This window comes from Octopus sinensis, linkage group LG1 (genome assembly GCF_006345805.1).
Source record: "Octopus sinensis linkage group LG1, ASM634580v1, whole genome shotgun sequence".
Taxonomy (NCBI): Eukaryota; Metazoa; Mollusca; class Cephalopoda; order Octopoda; family Octopodidae; genus Octopus; species Octopus sinensis.
The window spans coordinates 49177714-49199015 of record NC_042997.1 but is presented as its reverse complement, the minus strand read 5'-3'; the positions used below and the strand labels follow the sequence as shown (position 1 = coordinate 49199015).

The 21302-nt window shown below is 36.1% G+C and overlaps 1 protein-coding gene across 1 annotated transcript in view; it reads left to right on the top strand.

The window, feature by feature from the left end:
• Nucleotides 1-21302, top strand: part of LOC115212053 (laminin subunit gamma-1) — a 214419-nt gene that overhangs the window by 114413 nt on the left and 78704 nt on the right. The window contains exon 3 of the mRNA XM_029780865.2: nucleotides 11198-11328. Within this exon, the coding sequence (XP_029636725.1) occupies nucleotides 11198-11328 (131 nt within the window). The remainder of the gene's footprint in view (nucleotides 1-11197; nucleotides 11329-21302) is intronic.

Genomic DNA, 21302 nt, shown 5'->3' with positions numbered 1-21302 from the left:
AACATTGGTCACGACTACAATTTCATTTCATAATAAAGAACTCATTAATATTTAAGTATGATTTATCCTTTATTCTATCGGCACAAGGCCTGAATTTTTTGTGGAGCAGGCTAGTTGATTACATTGACTCCAGTGTTCGACTGGTACTTAATCATTGACCCTGAAAGTTTGAAAGGCAAAGTCAACCTCAGTGGCATTTGAGCTCAGATTGTAAAGATCCAGAAGAAATGTCTCTAAGCATTTTGTCCAAGGTGCTAACAACACTGCCTGTTAGACACCTTTGAGTATAATTAATGGAAATATTTAAATTTCTTGACATTTTTAGCATTCAATGTTGACTGCTTCCTGTAACAAATATATTTTCTTTCTAATAAACTTGAGAAAACACTTTCAGTTTATCAACTGAAAAATTTTTTTAAAAGTGCTGAAGAAAAAAAAAGTTTTTTATAATCTTTTATCTTTTACTCGTTTCAGTCATTAGGCTGTGGCCATGCTGGGGCACTGCCTTGAAGAGTCTTTTAGTTGAATGAATTGACCCCTGTACTTATTTTTTCCTTTAAGCCTAGTTCTTATTCTACTGGTCTCTATTGCCAAACTGCTAAATTATGGTGGTGTAAACACACCAACACCAGTTGTCAAGTGGTGGTGGGGGACAGACAGAAACTCAAATGCATGAACATATATATATATGTCAGACTTCTTTCAGTTTCTGTTTACCAAATCCACTCACAAGGCTTTGATCAGCCTCAGGCTGATCAAAAAGTAAAAGATACTTCCCCAAGGTGTGCCATGCAGCAGTACTGAACCTGAAACCATGTGGTTGGAAAGCAAGCTTCTTATTTCTTCATTGCCTACAAGGGGCTAAACATAGAGGAGACAAACAAGGACGGACAAAAGAATTAAGTCGATTACACAGACCCTAGTGCATAACTGGTACTTAATTTATCGACCTCAAAAGGATGAAAGGCAAAGTCGACCTCGGCAGAATTTGAACTCAGAAATACCGCTAAGCATTTCGCCCAGCTCGCTGCCTTATCACACAGCCGCACCTGTTTATTATCACACAGTCACACCTGTCTCTTATCACACAGCCACACCTGTCTCGAAAAACATAAAAGAAGTGAAAGGATTTTTGTATTTCCCTCTTCATGTCAACACAGTATATCACATCTAGGGTTGTTTTCAATTATTACTTCTGTTTCTTTGTACTGGCATCACTGCCCTTGTTATCCCCTCCCAACAAGTCTGACTCACCTCTATATAATGTATGCTAGCCATATATCCCCTCTATGCAAGATACTTATGCTTGTCCCTCCATTATACCTTAGCCTTGGCATAAAGCCTCATCCCTGCCCATGAATGCTCACTTAGTAGCGGGAGCTTATTTCTTTTCTCTTGTTCTCTTTCTGCCTTGCAATTTAATTGGTAACCTTACTAGTGCTGGTGGCATGAACAAAAAAATGCACCCACTACATACTTTAAGGTAGCTAGTGTTAAGAAGGGCATCTAGCCATAGAAACCATACCAAAGCTGACACTGGAGTTAAGCATAGCCTTGTACCCTGAAGCTTGCTGAATCCTGCCAAACCCTCAAACTCATGCCAGCATGGAAAATAGACATAAAATGATGAGGATGATGATGTTCTTCATCGTTTAACCTCTTACATTCATTCAGCTCTCTGTCAGTGAGCTGGCAGAATCATTTGTGTACTGGGCAAAATGCTTAGTGGTATTTATTTTAAGAGGTCCGCTTTGCTTTCCATTCTCATGGAGTTAGTTGATAAAATAGAGTACCAGTCAAGTACTGGGTTTGAAAAAAATTAACTATTCCCATTTTCTCTAAAATCACTGGCATTGTACCAAAAAGTTTGCAGTGATTATTGCGTTCTTGGTATTTTTCTTGAATTTTCATGTGTTTGCTTAGCAGCATGTCTGTTAGTTATATTGCTGGAAAAAAAATTGAAGGCAATTTTGTTTGCATTTATGGGAAAATATTCAATGCCTAAACAAATATATTATTCATGTTTTCTTCATCTCTCCTGCTGTTTTGTTTAAACAATTTAAACAATAAAAACATTTCACTAAATTTGGGATTAAAATAACACTTTGAAAACATTCTTCAAAAATCATGGAAATAATTATTGTTTAGATAACTTTTTATAATTTAGTTCTTAAATTCCTACAGAATTATTATTTCCTCCCTTTTTTTCTTAAATTCTATTTTTCAATTTAATATAGCTATTAATAAAAAAAACCCCAAAAAACCTCTTAACCACTGGAAAATTCTATTCTTGGTCAGCTTACACCCCACCCCACCCCACATCACATCAACACTTCAAGACGTTTTCATAAAACTTGTGCATGTTTATACATTTGTAGTTCTGTAAATTCAAGTATTTGTCTGTCTAAATTCAAATTGAATACGATTTCTTTTGATGTCTCATTCTGTTTGATGACTTAGTCATAAAGTGGGAACGGTAACTATTTTGCCAAAATTTAGTCATCAGAATAATATCCTTTGTTTGAAGCTGTGAAACAGTGTCTTTGGTAACCTGTTTCATTGTTAGCTTTAGTTATCTGTGGATATCTACATGCTTAACCCTTTAGCATTTAAACTGGCCATTTCCAGCCAAAATGTTCTATCTTTTTTTTATGATCATATCTACCCTCTCACATCTATTCTACAACATCATTGTAAAAATAGTTACATATTCAAAACCTTGAAGCTATGAGATAATGTATGATTAATTCAAATAATGTGAACAAAATATTACATTTGTTAGAGTAATATGAATACAAGTGTTAAGAGACCATTTGCTGGGTTTTGGAATGGTACTTGGTTTCCATCTTTTTTAAATTGCTTCTTTCTAAATCATTGTATCACCTAGTGGACAGTTAATACAAGGGAGATATTAATTTCTTCATAATATTTGGCAGGATTAAAAGTTCGAAATTGAAATTAAAGAATGAGAAAAAGGATGCATAGAATACACACAAAGAACTTTCCTTTGTGCTCATATCTTGAAGTTCTTAAAATTTTGTATCAATGGTAATCTTATATGGCACTATTTCATTCTTTTTAGAATTCATAAACTGAGACATATTAAGCATTTTACATTTTTTTGCTAGAAGTTTGTGTGTGTGTGTGTGTGTGTGTGTGTACTTATATACTCACATACATACACAAGTGTTTCTCTGTGTGATTATATATCTACATATATCTTGTATCATACTTCAGATGTAAAAGTCAATATGGACATCCCCAAATATTAATGAAATTTCTTGCTCCTCTCCTTCTCTTTATTAATGTGAAAAAGAAAGTTTGCATTCTTGTGATTCTTGTAATTCTATTTATGATGTTAGACACATTTAAAATGTTCTAAACCCTCTCTTTTTATTAAATGTGCAATTCATTCACTCCCTTTCAACCTCTACAAGGCCCCTTTGTAACTTCAGGCAGGAGTCTAGCCATTCCACCCCATATGAGAAATACTACTCTAGACTTTTTGCTTTCTATGAATTTGTGTTCTAATTACTGTTCTAATCACTTAACCCTTTAGCATTTACCCTGTTCTAAATTTTGATTGAATTTGTGTTCTAATCACTGTCTTCCTCTGACTGTTAACTCTAAACCAGTTCTTAAGGTTTAGATTGAAAATCCAGGAAATCCAGCTTCTTTGTTGCAGGCTGTTTGGTTACAAAGCTTGCTTTTCAACCACACGGTTTCACTATGCCAGCATAGAAAATGGATGTTAAATGATGATGATGATGATGATGATGAGTACCCTGGGCAAATGTCTTCTGCTACAGCCCTGAGCTGACCAATGTATTGTGAGTGTGTTTGACAGAGAGAAACTGTGTGGAATGCCATCTTGTATACATGCATGTATGTCTTTGATTCTGGGTTTGTCTCCACCACTGTTTGATAACTGGTGTTAGTTTAGTTACACTCTTGTTACTTACGGGTTCACAAAAGACACCCAATATAATAAGTATTAGTTCTTGAACAGAATAAGTTACTGAGGTTGATTTATTTGGACTAAAACCCTTCAAGGCAATGCCCCAGGATGGGCTGCAGACCAACGATTGAAACAAGTAAAAACTAAAAGATAGAAGAGGCTCTTTATTGAGAATTTTCAATTTCGACTGCCCATCTTGTATACTAACGTGGGAAAAAATGGTTGTAAAAACAAGTAAACAAACTGCTTTAAGCGCAGGAGTAGATGTGTGGTAAGTAGCTTGCTAACCAACCACATGGTTCCGGGTTCAGTCCCACTGCGTGGCATCTTGGGCAAGTGTCTTCTGCTATAGCCCCGGGCCGACCAATGCCTTGTGAGTGGATTTGGTAGACGGAAACTGAAAGAAGCCTGTCATATATATGTATATATATATAAGTGTGTGTGTGTGTGTGTGTCTGTGTTTGTCCCCCTAGCATTGCTTGACAACCGATGCTGGTGTGTTTACGTCCCTGTCACTTAGCGGTTCGGCAAAAGACACTGATAGAATAAGTACTGGGCTTACAAAGAATAAGTCCCGGGGTTGAGTTGCTCGACTAAAGGCGATGCTCCAACATGGCCGCAGTCAAATGACTGAAACAAGTAAAAGAGTAAAGAGTAATAACTGAATGATCAATGTTTTGTATCACTGCACTGATGCGGCTTTGTGACTCTAGTGAAGATACTTCGCTCTTAAATAGCTGTAATTAGATGATATTAAGTGATGCAACTACTGTAGAACTGCAGTAGGAGCATTGCATAAGTGTCTCATTTGCTGGTATTGCTGAATTCCCATTGACTTTCTTGCAGAGGGATGGGCTCCACAAACTAAATGACTTGCCCTAAATACACTTTATCTCCAAGCAAACAGATAATGTTAAATTTGAAAACAAAAATTAAAAAATAATTATATAATTCTCCACCTTTTCCACATCAGTATATATATATATATGCATAGGGGTGTGTATTTATGTGTTAAAGAAATTCTCAAATGTTGCAAGCAGTATCATATATCTTATTCCCATTAAATAGCAATTGAGAAAACTTTATTCAGAAGGGTGCATAGATATTTAATTAATTAAAAAAAAAATACATGCACTTACAGAACATACATAGAAAATGCAGCAATGCATGTAAAACCACAACTCCTTTCATCACTCTTTTATTAACGAGCTCACAACTGAGATATATTTTTTATTTAACATTACTGCTATATCAACAATTTAATTTACACTATAATTAAAATATTTTATCAATTTCTATTAGTTTTTTTTTCCCTTTCTTCCTGGACCTTTTTCTTAAGTTCATTGATAGTGGAATTACTGTAATCAGAACATGAGGAAGTGTTATCTGTTAACTCTGCTTTAAACAGCTGTGAATTTGAATGTCTATAAATGAAAAATGCAGTGCCTCTGTAAACTTCGATGCCATTTAAAAACTAGTGTATAGGTTTGATTCATTTTGCATGAGGCAAGATTTCTCCTTGGATAGTATGCCACCAAATTACCTAGAAATTATAACCATACTGCAGTTTGATGGATCTGATTGGTGTAAGGCTGAATCATGCTCCAGTGTCTGCTTTGGCATGGGTTGTATGGCTGGATGCTTTTTCAAATGCAAACCACTTTATAGCTTGTACTACATGCATTTTCCGGAAAATGGGTTGGATGGTTTGGCATGGGTTGGACGGTTTGACTGAAAACTGGAAGCTAAGGAGCTGCTCCTGGTTCCAATCTGATCTGGCATGGTTGGATGACCTTCTTAACACCAACCACTCCAAGAGTGTAATGGGTGCTGTTTATGTGCTACCAACATGGGTGCCGGTTATGTAACACTGGCATCAGCCATGACTATAATCTCACTTGGCCTGACAGGTCTTCATAAGCATAGTATATTGCCAAGGGCCTTGGTCACTTATCATTGCCTCCATGAGGCCCCATGTTTGAAGGGTGCATTTTACATAATACCGGCATCACCCAGGACAACAGTTTCACCTGACTTGATGGGTCTTCTCAAGCATCACATATTGCCAAAGGTCTCGCTCACTTGTTATTACTTCTGTGAGGCCCAACATTCAAAGACCATCCTTCACTACTTTGTCCCATGTCTTCCTGGGTCTACTTGTCCCACAAGTTCCCTCCACAATTTGAGATTGGACTTGTATATATATATATATATATATATATATATATATAGGTGCAGGGGTGGCTGTGTGGTAAGTAGCTTGCTAACCAACCACATTGTTCCGGGTTCAGTCCCACTGCGTGGCATCTTGGGCAAGTTTCTTCTGCTATAGCCCTGGGCCGACCAATGCCTTGTGAGTGGATTTGGTAGACGGAAACTGAAAGAAGCCTGTCGTATATATGTATATATATATATATATGTATGTGTGTGTGTGTGTGTTTGTGTTGTGTTTGTCCCCCTAGCATTGCTTGACAACCGATGCTGGTGTGTTTACGTCCCCGTCACTTAGTGGTTCGGCAAAAGAGACTGATAGAATAAGTACTGGGCTTACAAAGAATAAGTCCCGGGGTTGATTTGCTCGACTAAAGGCGGTGCTCCAGCATGCCTGCAGTCAAATGACTGAAACAAGTAAAAGAGAGTACTGTGCGGGTGGCACGTAAAAAGCACCCACTACACTCACGGAGTGGTTGGCGTTAGGAAGGGCATCCAGCCGTAGAAACACTGCCAGATCTGACTGGGCCTGATGAAGCCTTCCAGCTTCACAGACCCCAGTTGAACCGCCCAACCCATGCTAGCATGGAGAACGGACGCTAAATGATGATGATGATGATGATATATATATATATATATATATATATACACATATACAATCAAAATAAGTAATGCAGTACGATTGTTTCATGCGACTCCATTTAATTGAACAATGCAAATATTGCATCAGTTTTAAAATGTAGAGCAATCTTTAGCTGCATAAAAATATAGAATTTAGTTAAATTCAAAGGATTCATTTGTATAGTTATTCTATTAACCAAAATCAGAAAGGGGATAAGTAGATAGACCAAGGACATGTTTCATCGACAACATTATAGTTGTAACTGATATTTTTTCACAGGAAGACACTGCTTATCATTGATTTTAATGAAACGATCGTACTGCATTACCTCTGGATATCCTTGTTGCTTATTTTGATTGTAATCACCCTATTTTGAATTATATGGATAATACCATACTAAATTCTGGCTCCTTTGACTTAAGTACCATATTCAACTGAATCTAAATTTTACTGAACTTATATATACATATACATATATATATATATATATATATATATATATATATATATATATATATATATCAGTTGTTTCATATTTTGAAATGTTTTGACTAAGGAAGGTCTTATGTAATGGATGCATTTCTTATGATATATTAATGCAGACCTCAAATGTACATATTAAAGGACTTCAAAATGTTACTATTTGGTTTGACCTCATTATCACAAACGTATGTGTGTGTATTAAAAAATTACTAAAATTTCAGTTTTGCAAGTGGCTATAATCTTGAAAACAAATAAAAAGCAAAAAATGAATTTTTCTAATATAAACTGTGTTACAGTTTCACAATTAAACTTTATTTCAGCTGTGAACTAAGAATGGTAAACATACAATCATTCATATAATCTTTGTTAATAGAAAATCTTGGCTAATTTTTTCTTTTTCCTTTTTGCTTAGTGTAAAGGCCATTATAGGTTAGGGGAAGAAGGGGAATGGGAATGCTTGTCTTTCATAGATTTCCCACGGGTATGAGTTGCATAAATATAGTGAAATACCACAAATCAGGTATCAAAACTACTTAGTGGGATTTTTTTTCTTTTTCATAGTGGTACTCATTGCTATCTCTTGTTGCTGAAATATCTTACATTTTGAATTTGCTGGTTTTTTGATGTTTCAGTTTATTATGTTCCAGTGACCACCACCACCACCACCTCCTCCTCCTCCTCTTCCTCCTCCTCCTACTACTACTACTACTACTAAAACAGCTGTTAATAAATAACTGGAATATACATTGGGTGATAGATTCTTCAGGACATTTTCTACATATTTATTCTCTTCCCGTGTCAAGTAAAGGAGATATTTCTCTTTCTTTCTTTCTATCATTCTTTTCTTCTCCAGATTGAACTTTCACGTTTCACAACTTGGAAATATGTTTCTAAATATGTTGGGTCGATTATCTCTATTGTACGTATCGTGTAGGGGGGGAGAGGGTGGTTATTCTGATAATTAAAACTTACTTGAAAATTAGCTAAGTATTATTCAATATGACAATGACAGAAACAATAAAAAAGGATTATTTATAAGCCTTATAGATTCTAGGATAGAATTCCCCTTGATTGTAATCACATTGCCATGTGGCTCTTCTGATGCAATATTTTTAATTAAAATTCAGTATTGATGGCAATAGATTTTTTTAGCTTCCTTTCGCTTTATAAAATACTAGCAGTATCGCCTGGTGTTGCTCGCGTTTGTAAGGGAAATAACTATATAAGCATTTTTAGAGATGTAAAGTGTAATAGCCATCTCAATATGGCTAACCACAAAGAGGGGGGGTATTACTGTAGCTTTTTACGTTCTGAGATTTAATAATACATTTTTAGTGAGTTACTTCCCTTATATATGCCAAAAATGCATTAAAAATGGGAAAAATTGATGGTAAATTTTTTTTAAAATCATAGACTCATCGTAGATGTGCGCTAATACCCAGAAGGGCTCGATATGAATCACGACTATAAGATACCCGATTTTGGTTAAACTGCACCGCAAAATGTGGGAGTAGTTAGGAATCCAAATCGTAGGAGACAGACACACAACTTCACTTTTATATATAAAGATTTTACACATGTAAGAAAAATAATATGAAGGACCTTTTTTAACTCTTTACACCTGTTATTTCCAACTCTTGTCTGCTTATAATTACTCTTGCTTTTGTTCCTGCCTTTCACTGCAATTATTGCAGACAATATATATCTTGATATGTCACCACAGTGATTATTATTTTATTATCATGCTACTAAGATCGTCTCATTTCATTGTTGAAAGATCTACTGCTTAAAACATGTAGTCCCTAATTTGTCATGCTGATGATTTCTAAAAAGAATGAAATGGTGTTATGCATGATTATCACTGCCTAGAATTTTTAAGGACTTTGTAATATGCAAGCAATAAAAAAAAAAGAAATTAAATATCTGTATTCTATGCATCTCTTTCTTTAGTTTCCTTAATTTCCAATTTAAACTTTTAGTCCCACCAAATATTATCAAGAAATAATTATCTCCCTTGTATTAACTGTCTTCACACAACATGTATATATAACTAAAGGTTGCTTTGCTTTTGAAGTCTATAAATCATCATCTTCACTAATTAAATTTTTTTTTGTTCTGTCATTGATACATAGTGTTCACAATACAGGAATATTGTTTATCTGTATATCTCAGAAATGACTTGAATACAACCTAGGTCATACTGTTTTGTGCTTGTGTCTCCAACCATATTAATCTACACTTCCAACAGTTTTATCAACTTAAATCTAAACTCTGCATGTAGTTTTACCTGAAAGAAGAACAAAACATAGTTGTTCAGAAAAATGAATTATATTTTGAATAATGTCTGTCTTGTTTCAGTGTTATATATACTATAAAATTCCTATAATATTTTTCACCTTTTTCTTTTGTCTACAAACAATATGTGTACCTGCTGCTTATGCAAAGATTCTTCTATTGTATTTTACAAGATAATGGCAATAAACTAAGTTAAACCAGTAACATTTCAAATCCAACATCAAGATTATGCCTTTGAAAAATGTTTCATTTTGTCATTTGAAAATGTTCTTTTGTCTCTGTTTGTTGCCTATTTGTTACATAACTACTACTACTACTGCTTGTTGTTGTGGTAGTAGTAGTAGTAGTAGTAGTAGTAGTAGTTTCTGAGTAGATAAAGTGGACTGTACTCAGCTTTTGGACAGAAGTTATGAGTTCATATTCTACTTTGTTTCTATGAAATTGGCTATTTTCTCTCAAGCTATGTCCAAATGAAAACCCTCACAAATTCACTACATATGCTATACCTCATCGTATCTCATAGGGATGATACCTCATTTTTTTTTTTTTTTGTTAGTTTAGGAAGGAAGAAAGATTTGCAACATTGTATATTCTGAGGGTAAAGAGAAAGCTTAGTCTTTATAAAGCATGAAATAAACAGCCCCTCATCAATATATTACAACCACTGACCCTACAAACACACTTTTGTTGTGTATCCTATTGAAACTATAACAGCTTCTGCTTTGCTGAATTAGTTAAATGATGATGATGATGATGATGTATATTACCTTCAAATAATTAGCATTCTGGATGAAAGAATTGTGGAAGAAAAACTGGGTGGTAAGATAGTGGGGGTGACGAGAAGAAAAAAATATGGCTGTGTTGGATAGGCTTCAGTGGAGGAATTTTAATAAATTTAATAAATCATGAATTTATGTTGTATGGCATTTAAGGCTGCTCCCTTTGGTGAAGAGGATTGGCTTGAAAGAGTCCTGTGTCGGTGCCACGTAAAAAGCACTGATGTTGGTGCCATGTCAAAGCGCTGATATGGTGCCAAGTGAAAGCACTTGTGCAGTTCCATGTAAAAAGCCACCTTGCACACTATGTAAAGTGGATGATGTTGTTAGGATGGGCAGCCAACTGTAGAAGCCATATTAAAACAACACATGAAACCTGGGCAGTTCTTCAGTTGGCCAACCCTGGTCAAACTGTCCAACCCATGCCAGCATGGACAATGGATGTTAAATGGTGATGATGATGTAGTTATGTTCAAATACATGCCACTGGCCACTCGGAGTCATTTCTCTTAATTCATCGTTGCTTAAATTTTACAAATTACCAAGGCCATGTATGTGTTCTACTCTTTTTGTTTATGTCCGAATCCCTTGGCTATTGGAAACAATGTTGGACAGGTGATGTTCTGATGATGTCTGTGAAATGGAAACACATGTCCATGATTGTCCTCTTATCTCTTGACAATAAGCTTTTTGTCAGTACCACCAAATATCTTTCCAGTGTTTATAAAATAAGTTTAAGTATTGTGTTTAAATCATTAACCTAACCTAATTCCTTTGATTAATGATTTTTTAAAATAGTTTAGGAAACCAATTCTTATTAATCTTTTCTTTTATCTTCTATTTTTTCCAAAGGATTTTGTCACTGCCACTGACATAAGGATTACATTGAACAGAATAAATACTTTCCGAGATGAAGTATTTGGAGATCCACAGGTTTTACGTTCTTACTTCTATGCCATTTCGGATATTGCTATTGGTGCTCGGTAAGTTTTGTAATATTTTGTTCTTGAATTTTCTGACTTATCTTCATCAGTCACTTGCTTTACCTGTAATATTGAGAGTAAAACAAACACATGTGTGTAATGGTGTGTGTGTGTGTGTGGGGGGGGGGGGCTAACATTCACTCTCGACCCAAGCTCAGTTTCTGTTTGTTTGTTTTACATTTTTTATACTAATTGCTGAGGAAACTTGAAATTTTTTTAAGGAGCACAAAAATGCCAGGATATTCATTCTCACACACAAACTTTCTTATACACCTACACCGACACCAAATCTCACACACATGAACTGACTCATCCCTGCATCTTCTGGTTCACACAAACTTCTACATAAAATGCTTAGGTTACCAATTCTTTAGCTAATTTTACTATCTCTATTAATCAAGACCCATCCCAACTTAGCAAAACTACTGATAAATACTTCAAATGCACCCTCCACATTATTCTTCTCTCATTGTGGGTGTATGCATGTGGTTTGTATAACAAACTGTCAACACATTTTTATACTGGATGATTATATTCTTGGAATTTTTGCAAGTTCTAATTCTTTCTCTAACTCTTCCTCAGCTCTAGAAATACTGTCACCAGAGGAAAACTGAATTTCCATACCCTCAAAAGAATATTTTAAACATTTTATTATAAGGCATGGCCATGGTTTTGTGGTAAAAAGTTTGCTTCACACCTACATAGTTCCAGGTTCAGTTCCACTGTATGGCACCTTGTACATCAGACCAACCAAAGCCTTTTAAGCGCATTTGGTAGATGGGAAATGAAAAGATGTGTTATATATATATCTATATACATATATATATATATATATATATACATATACATATATATATATATATATATATATATATATATATGTATGTATATATGTGTGTGTATATATAATTGTGTGTATACATACACACACACAGAGGGTGCAACGGGTAAACTGTTGCAATATTATATTTTTAATTTTGTGCATATGCATTGTTTGTTTTTGATTTTGTCGACTACACAGTAGAGTAGGTTCAGCTGGGCACCATCTGTGAGACAAACAGCACAATGACGCAATTCATGCTACCGGAAATTTGGAAAGAACATGCTGTACTACTTGGCATCCGTATCGGAAACTCCAATACAAATATTTCAGTGTTTGGGTGTTAATCTGAGGACAAGTATTGAGAGTGATAAAAATCAAACATCCAGTCAACATCATGGTGTTTGGAATGATCACTAGTGATAGTAACATTATGCCTCCATTCATCTTCCCACACGGCCTCAGACTCAACATGAAGGCCTACATCAAGTGCTGCCCTGGATCAAGAGGGTGGCTATTAGAAGACCCTATGTTTGGCAACAGGACTCTGCACCATGCCATACAAGCAGGAGAACCCAGTCATGGCTGTCAGACAATTTCTGTGACCTCATCACCCCTAACATCTGGCCACCTAACACTACTGACTGCAACCCCTTGATTATTATGTGTGGGATGCACTTGTGTGAGAGACCAACAAAACTCCTAGTACCACCAAAGATGAACAGAAGGCAAGGATTACGGCAGCATTCATCAACTTAAACAAGGAAATTATCCAGAAGAGTTGGATAAGATTCCGAAGTCATCTGGAGGGCCATGGTTGAAGCCAAAGGCGATTTTATTGAATAAATTTACTCTTTAGTACTTCAAGATATGTTTTTGTAATTTTGGTAAATCTATTTGTTAAAATGAGATGTCAGTGTTATTTTCATTTTTGCGTAATTTAGACAACAGTTTATTCACCGCACCCTGCATATATATGGAGAGAGAGTGTGTGTGTGTGTACATATCTGTATGTATTATGTATGTGTGTGTGTATTTGTGTTTGTCCCCAACTAGTGTCTTCATTACTTAGTGGTTTGACAGAAAAAGACTGATATAATAAATACCAGGCTTAGGAAAAAAGAAAAGTACTGGGGTCGATTTGTTTGACTAAATCCAGCGAGGTAGTGCCCCAGCATGGCCACAGTGTAATGACTGAAACTAAGAAGATAAAGAGTGAATTAAAAAAAAACCAAAACAACTTTGTTATAGAAAGGTGAGAGCAGCTGGAAAGTGAGATAAAAATGGTAGGAATGGGGTCTCAGAGTATATGTCTCTCAGGAGACAAGAATATGAGGATGGGAAAGAATTTGGACAGAAGATTGGTGTGGGTGTTTGCATAAGTATGTAAGAGTGTGAGAGGAGGGCCACAGATGATTAGAGATGGGGGATGAGGTGAGGGTAGTGAATGGTGAACAAGGGTGGAGGTATGGTTATCTGTAAATATCAGTTTGGTGATGGTGGGGGTCAGTAAAAGAAATAGGAGTGGCTCAGGAAGGATGATGTGGTTAGCAGCAGTACAGGAAGGGTGGAAGGTTTCCATCTACCAAATTCTTTCTCAAGATTAGTCAGCCAGAGGCTGTAATAAAGGACATTTACCCAAGGTGCTGGGTAGTGACACCACACAGCCATGTATGTGAGATGAAGATAAATTTTGAGGAAAAAGCCTTTTATTGTAGACTAGGCATATTCCACTTGCTTATGGTGCACCATTAAAAAAATTTCAAGTCTCTTAAATAAATATAAAAAATTTAAGTGTATATGCAAAGATCTATCCATACACAACTAATTAATTGATTCTGGAGAGCAAACATTAACAGCATATATACTTTTCTTCTCTCTCTCTCTCTCTCTCTCTCTCACTCTCTCTCTCACACACACACACACACGTACACACACTTATAAGGTTATAGATTTGACAAATAATCCATGAACTATTGATTTGTTGGAGACAGTTAAGTGCATATTTTTGGAAACTAGTGTGGCAAACTTTTACAAGGTAGCTATATGAAGCCATAGTATTTGACTACAGATCCTATGAGTTCTTATTTAATCACAGACATTATAATGTTCTTCCAACAATACAACATAACTCTGCTTATTGCGATTTGTCAGGGATTAAAACTAGGGTTCATTTTCACTTCATTTCCCTAGTCAGATGTCTGGCTGTAAAAAAAAAAAAAAAAAACTATAGCGCAGGAGTGGCTGTGTGGTAAGTAGCTTGCTTACCAACCACATGGTTCCGGGTTCAGTCCCACTGCGTGGCACCTTGGGCAAGTGTCTTCTGCTATAACCCTGGGCCAACCAATGCCTTGTGAGTGGATTTGGTAGACGGAAACTGAAAGAAGCCTGTCGTATATATGTATATATATGTATGTGTGTGTTTGTGTGTCTGTGTTTGTCCCCCTAGCATTGCTTGACAACCAATGCTGGTGTGTTTACGTCCCCGTCACTTAGCGGTTCGGCAAAAAGATCAATAGAATATGTACTAAAGGTGGTGCTTCAGCATGGCTGCAGTCAAATGACTGAAACAAGTAAAAGAGAAAGAGAAAAGAGAGTATAGTTTTCAATGGCCCCAAATTTAATCCTTAAACATTTTAGAGTTTCCAGTTAAATTCTCTTAGTTAAAATCAGACTTGATATTCCATGGTACTATACTATCCACCCCTATCATTGTCATCCCATCTGTGTGTAAATACATTAGTAAATTTTTACTGCTTAAAATATAGCTTACTAATTTATCCATTTATTTATTTGTTTGATTTTCCATTTGCCTTGGCGGTTCTCACTAAATCCATTTATTGTATATCAATTATAGAATACATTTCAGGCTCCTTTGTGATTTCACTTAAGTCAAAGCAGACTGCTTTTTCACCAATTAAAATATTTTACTGACAACAAGAGAAACCTTAACAAATAATAAAATAAATGTATAAATACATCACTGCTCCACATCAAATTGGAATGTCATCATGGCCTAGTTGAAGACTTGCTAGAATTTAGGACTTTTTTTTTTGTGGTGTTTGTGCTGGTGTTGAAACATACTTTCCTCTCCTGTTGCATTCTGCTATATGAACTCTTCCTTACTCAACCCCCCACTCTTTCTCTCTTCTAAAAATCTTTGGAACTTGATGAGCTGTTACTTTGTAGAAGACTGAATTATGGAAAGAAGAGAACTGGTTTTTTTTTGCATGGAATTTTGTCAGTCTACAGGTCATGGTTTCAAAGCGACAAAAATATTTTGACTAATTAAATTTAAATGTTGTAACGAATCTAACAGTTTTTGTATGTTTTTTAAATGGCTTATAAACACCTTCCATGCTGCAATTGTTTTAGTTTCAATACACGATCTCAGATCAGGTCCCTTGCTATGCAAGTACATCTCCGTAATGTTTTTTTTTTTGAATAAACACAGCCTTGGTTGAAGAATTTTGGCGTACAAACCACATGGTTTCAGGTTCAGTCCCATTGTAGAGCACTTTCGGCTAGTGTCATCTATTTCCCTTGGCTATCTGATGCTTCGTGTGCGAGTTTGCTATATGAAAACTGCTCAGAAGTCTATCATGTGTGTATATGCACCTTCTTTTAACAACTGATATTGGCATGCTGGTGGCACGTAAAAAGCACCATTTGAGCGTGGTCGATGCCAGTCCCACCAGACTGGCTCCCATGCTAGTGGCATGTTAAAAAGCACCATTCACGCGTGGTTGATGCCAGTACCACCTGACAGGCCCCCACTACAGTCTCAAAGTGGTTGGCATTAGGGTGGGTTTCCAACTGTAGAAACTTTACCAGATTAGATTGGTGCCTGGTGCAGCCTTCTGGCTCGCCAGTCCTCAGACAAACCGTCCAACCCATGCCATCACGGAAAGTGGACGTTAAACGATGATGATGATAATGATGATTGGCATCCACATGAAGGTGTATGGCTCAGTGGTTAGAGCATCAGTTTCACAATCATGAGGTTGTGTGTTCGATACTCAGACCGGGCTGTGTTGTGTTCTTGAGCAAGACACTTTATTTTGATGTTGCTTCAGTTCACTCAGCTGTAGAAATGAGTTGCAACATCACTGGTGCCAAGCTGTATCAGTCTTTGCCTTTCCCTTGGGATGACATCGATGTCATGGAGAGGGGAGGCTGGTATGCATGGGCGACTGCTGGTCTTCCATAAACAACCTTGCCTCAGAGGAGAACTTTCTAGGTGCAATTCCATGGTCATTCATGACTGAAGGGGGTCTTTACCTTACATCCACATATCTCAGCAATTTAGCGAAAAAGACACCAGTAGAATAAGTTCTAAACTTTAAGTACTGAAGTTGATTTGATCAACAAAACACTTAAAAGTGATGCCCCAGCATGGCCACAGCTCATTGTCTGAAACCAGTGACAGAAAGAAGAATAATGGAATAACTATTTTCACATGGTTTTGCTTTGTTTTGTGTTTGCTTGTTACCTTTTATACTTCATTATAAGTGAAAATAAATGACTTCACAGTTAAGTGTTCTTCAAGGAAAATATTTATTGCTTTTGGCTTGGCATTCATTATTGTGTTTTATTTATTTTTTTAATATTTTGTATGGAGCAGTTGGGGGAACTCTTGAACTGAACTTCCCTTTCCCCTTTATTATATTATTACTTGCAAAGCCATGAAAGGGATATAATAATAAATAGTAATAATTGTGGTAGTTATATAATAATAATAATAATAATAATAATAATAATAGTAATAATAACTTGACAATTTGACAAAAGCTAGAAATTTGTAGGGAAGGGCATAGTTAATTATATTGACACCAATACTTGACGGGTTCTTAATTTTACTGAGTCTTCCCCTCCACGCACACAAGGGAATGATGAAAAGCAAGCTAACTTTGGTGGGATTTGAACTCAGAGCATAAGGAGCTTGAACCAACACTAAAGATGTAGTTATAGATGCACATAGGTACATGTACATTCTTGTACATTTAAACAATTTCTCATTCCTGGCATAAACCAAAATTGTCTTTAATAACCAGTTGAAATGTAGCTTCTCAAATTCAAAGCTATATACCCAATAATTAAAAAAAAAAAAAACCCAGCAAATATAAGATGGCATTGAAAGCTGCTGGTCTGATTTCCATATATTGTTGTTTAACCACAGGTTAGTCCTGTTTCAAAGATCAAAATAGATCTTTGATCAAAAGGGTTCTAACAATCACCATCCAGTTTGTTTTATTCTTATGGTGCAGTTTATCTTGGGTTAAATTATCCAGTGTGTCCTTTTTTTTTTAAAGACAATAGATCATGATTTCAGGTAAATTTAGTGGTTATTTCTGGCGGGTTGAGCAATTGCATAGATGCTTTTTTGTTGGTTCATGTTTCTACATGTTAACAATCAAGAATATTAGTTGCTTACTTGCAACCAAATATATTTTTCAAGGAAAGCACTACTGGTTTCACATGGCAATAACTTTATAAAAATTTGCCTAAACTCAACCTAAACATTTCTCCTCTTTGGTATAAATTCCCCTACACAAAGATCCAAACACACCTGATGAAATTTGTATGGTGAAATTGGAGCACAAGACTGCTCTTTGATGCCACTGATTGTCTCCAGAAGTGATCAATATTCATCACCCTGCTCAACATAATTTCAATGCAAATGATTACAAGATATTTTTCTTCAGAATTCTTTGTTTCTGTTGCTTAGTATAATGCTCAATATTATAAGAAATGGATAGTATAATATTTATGCTTTGCATGAGGATGTATATCTATGTCAAGAGAAATAGGTTCAAATGAGGATCTAATTAACATTGCAGACCCTTTTTGCTTCAAGATACACTATTTTACTTCCCTTCATTGATTACTTTATAACTTCCTGTACTGTGTTTAACAGAGAAAGAAAGATGGCCCAGGACATGCAACTACACTCAAAACTTTTACTGCATGCTTAATGTGCTTTGGTTTTTAGAATGATCCAATGCAGTTTGTAAGTTCACTCACAGTAATAGTGAGTTATAGTAATAATTTATACACGTGTAACAAAGAAACCATGCATGGTTCTTAACCATTTTCACTAAATGCTGTTTTACAAATGTTCCCCTTGCATGTTTTGCAAAAGAGAGGGGAAAATATTTAGTCAAGCAGAACTTGACTTTGCTCAGTGGTTTATTGTTTACATTTTATTATTCTATTCCATCCAGCACATGGCTTTTTTCGTTTTTAGATATCTTCATGGACTAGTGTCCCACTGTTAAATTTTCGTAGAAATTACTGAAGACAAGAATAGTTGTGTCATGAAATTTTACTGGGCTTTATCAGTCATGCTTTCGGCTCTGTATTCAACTAATTCTAATCCCAATAAATATGTTTAAAATATAACTATAGCAGCTACTTCAGTAGTGTTCGTGTCATTGTACAATGCACACAGTAGACTCTGTTAAAAGGTATTTGAAAGGGCACCCAAGCATAGAAATCACATGTAAATATAAGAAAGACATGGTCATCTGACCCATCTAGGGATCAGCCATTGTGAAGAAGAACTGACTCAGTGTGTGACAGACAAACTATTTAACCCATACCAGCATGGAAACTGGATGTAAAAGATGATGATGATAATGATGATGATAAGAGATTTTTATGGTGTTACTTTCTTTGATAGACTTAAGTAGGTTTTTGACCTGATACATTTTATTAGTATCTTTTATAAGCTTTATTATTCATGGTTAATAAAATATCTAGATTAATGTCAGAGGCAGAAAATGTTACATTTATTTAAACATTGTGTTATCTATGCCATTAGTTGCCACTTATTTTTACGATTAGTCAATCTTGTGTGTATTTTGTCTGTTGCTTGCTATCTGTCTTGTTTGTCACTTGCTAATCTATTGTGTCACTCTTCCAAAGAATAGTTAGCTATTTCTATTTTACTTGTTGCTAGCTGCTTCATTCTCGCTTGTTAATCATTCTCTTAATCTATTCAAGTGCAGTGATTAGCTATCTGTTGAATCTGTCATATATCACTGGCTATTATACGAGGGATCTGCTATTAGTTGAGCTGTTTGTTGCATATGTGGTTAGCTATCTGCTGTATCAGTTGCCACATAGCTGTTCCTCTCTAATTGTTCTATCTGTTGGTAGTGATGTGGTGTACCTGTCATTAGCTATCTGTTGTAAAGTATTTGTTATTTGTCACTGTTTATCCGATACGTGTGTTTCTTGCTCTGTTAGCTATTACAAATGAGCTGTGTGTTCTATTTGTTGCTGTCTAGCTTGCCTGTTCTCTCCCCGTATTGCTACAGAGAACATAATAGACTGCACACGAATCCACTCTGACATGTCACTTATGCAACAAAGCAAAAAAATATTTATAATGACAGATCACTTGGACACATAAGGAGCAGCATTATTTTGTTGCAGCAAACTCCAACAGACTCAGCCACTACATATACAAACCAATACAAATCACCCACAACCACCATCCACACAGATCTACCATTCTAGAAACTCAGTTCTCTCATTCAGTTTTCTGATAAATAGACACTGTCTGATCTATAAGTATCCGGACTATTGCCACAGTAATGAAGAGCTAAAGCATGCAGAGTGAAGCTGCTTTGCACAAACTGACCCTGAACTCTGCTGTGCATGTGCACTAAGTTTTAGCATTCTCGCTCACTTCTGCTGTTTACAACAGTGTTTGGAAGGAAAGTATGTAGCTTGTGGTCATCGCATTGACCATGACAGAGAAAGTAGAGCATTTTGCCTGGTGTGCTAATAATTCTGCAGGCTCATTGCATTAACACTGCATGCAATATTTATTAATTGCTGCATATTAGAGTGTGCAGTATTGGTCTTCCATTCTAGTGGAACTAAATGGTCAACAGTTGTTGCACTCCAAGTGAAGCTTACTTGCTTATACTGTGGTCACTATGAGGACTTATACAAATGAAGTTGCTATGTGCTTGTTTGACCTGCTGAAAACAACTGCCAAATTTACTTCAAAGCATTCATTATCACTTTGTATGAAGACAGAACGTTAAATAATGTTACCCAACATACTTTTAAAATGATGGGGTGGTCATCCTTGGGGTCACTTAGATCATAGGTCTGTTTGGTCTGGGGTTAAACACGAAGAGGAAAAATCATTTGACAAGGCAAATGATGGAACCTCTATGCTATTATCTAACCTGCTTGAAATAGCAGCTAAACTTCAAATATCTGATCCCCTGTCTTATACAAGGAAATTCTCACAAGAAACTGAAGTCCTATATAGTCTTCAAGGCTTGTGTTGGTCATGGCTGGAATACCTTTGATTATTGGTTAGCTCAATCAAGGATGACTTGGAGTTAAACAGCAGCAACATCTTTAACAATCTTGTCTGGATAGCAACATGTGTAGACTTCCATACTCTGAGAGTGTAAAGAAATATGCATGTTTTAGTATGCACTCAGGCTTTACACTGCACTGCGATAAAGATGCATGCATATTTCAGTACAGCACGTGCAGACTTTCTTGCTGCACCCCATATATAAAGAAAATGTATGCCTTCCTCAGTCAACAAAACGGCTGTATTGCACCCAATGTCACAAAATGTGCATGTCTCACTACAAAATGTGCAGACTTCTACATTACACTTCAAATAAAAATACAAAGAAATACATGTCAGTACCCCACTATGATCCCCCAACTTGTGGGGCTGCATGGTATTATCTAAAAAAAAAGATCCGAGGGTAGCAGTTAGCTATGTGATCAACTACCCATCAGCCATAAGTCTGTTTGATCTGTTTTGGTCTGAGGTTAAACAACAGCGTCCTTTCTTCATCCTCTTCTTCATCATCATCTTCGCCATCATGTTAATCTGTTTCTTTACTGCCCACAAGGGGCTAAACACAGAGGAGACAAACAAGGACAGACAGATGGATTAAGTCGATTATATCGACCCCAGTGCGTAACTGGTACTTATTTTATTGATCCTGAAAGGATGAAAGGCAAAGTCAACCTCGGCAGAATTTGAACTCAGAACGTAACGGCAGACGAAATACGGCTACGCATTTTGCCCGGCATGCTAACGTTTTTGCCAGTTTGCCACCTTGTTTGCCATCATGTTAACCATCATCTATGTGCATAGACTTGT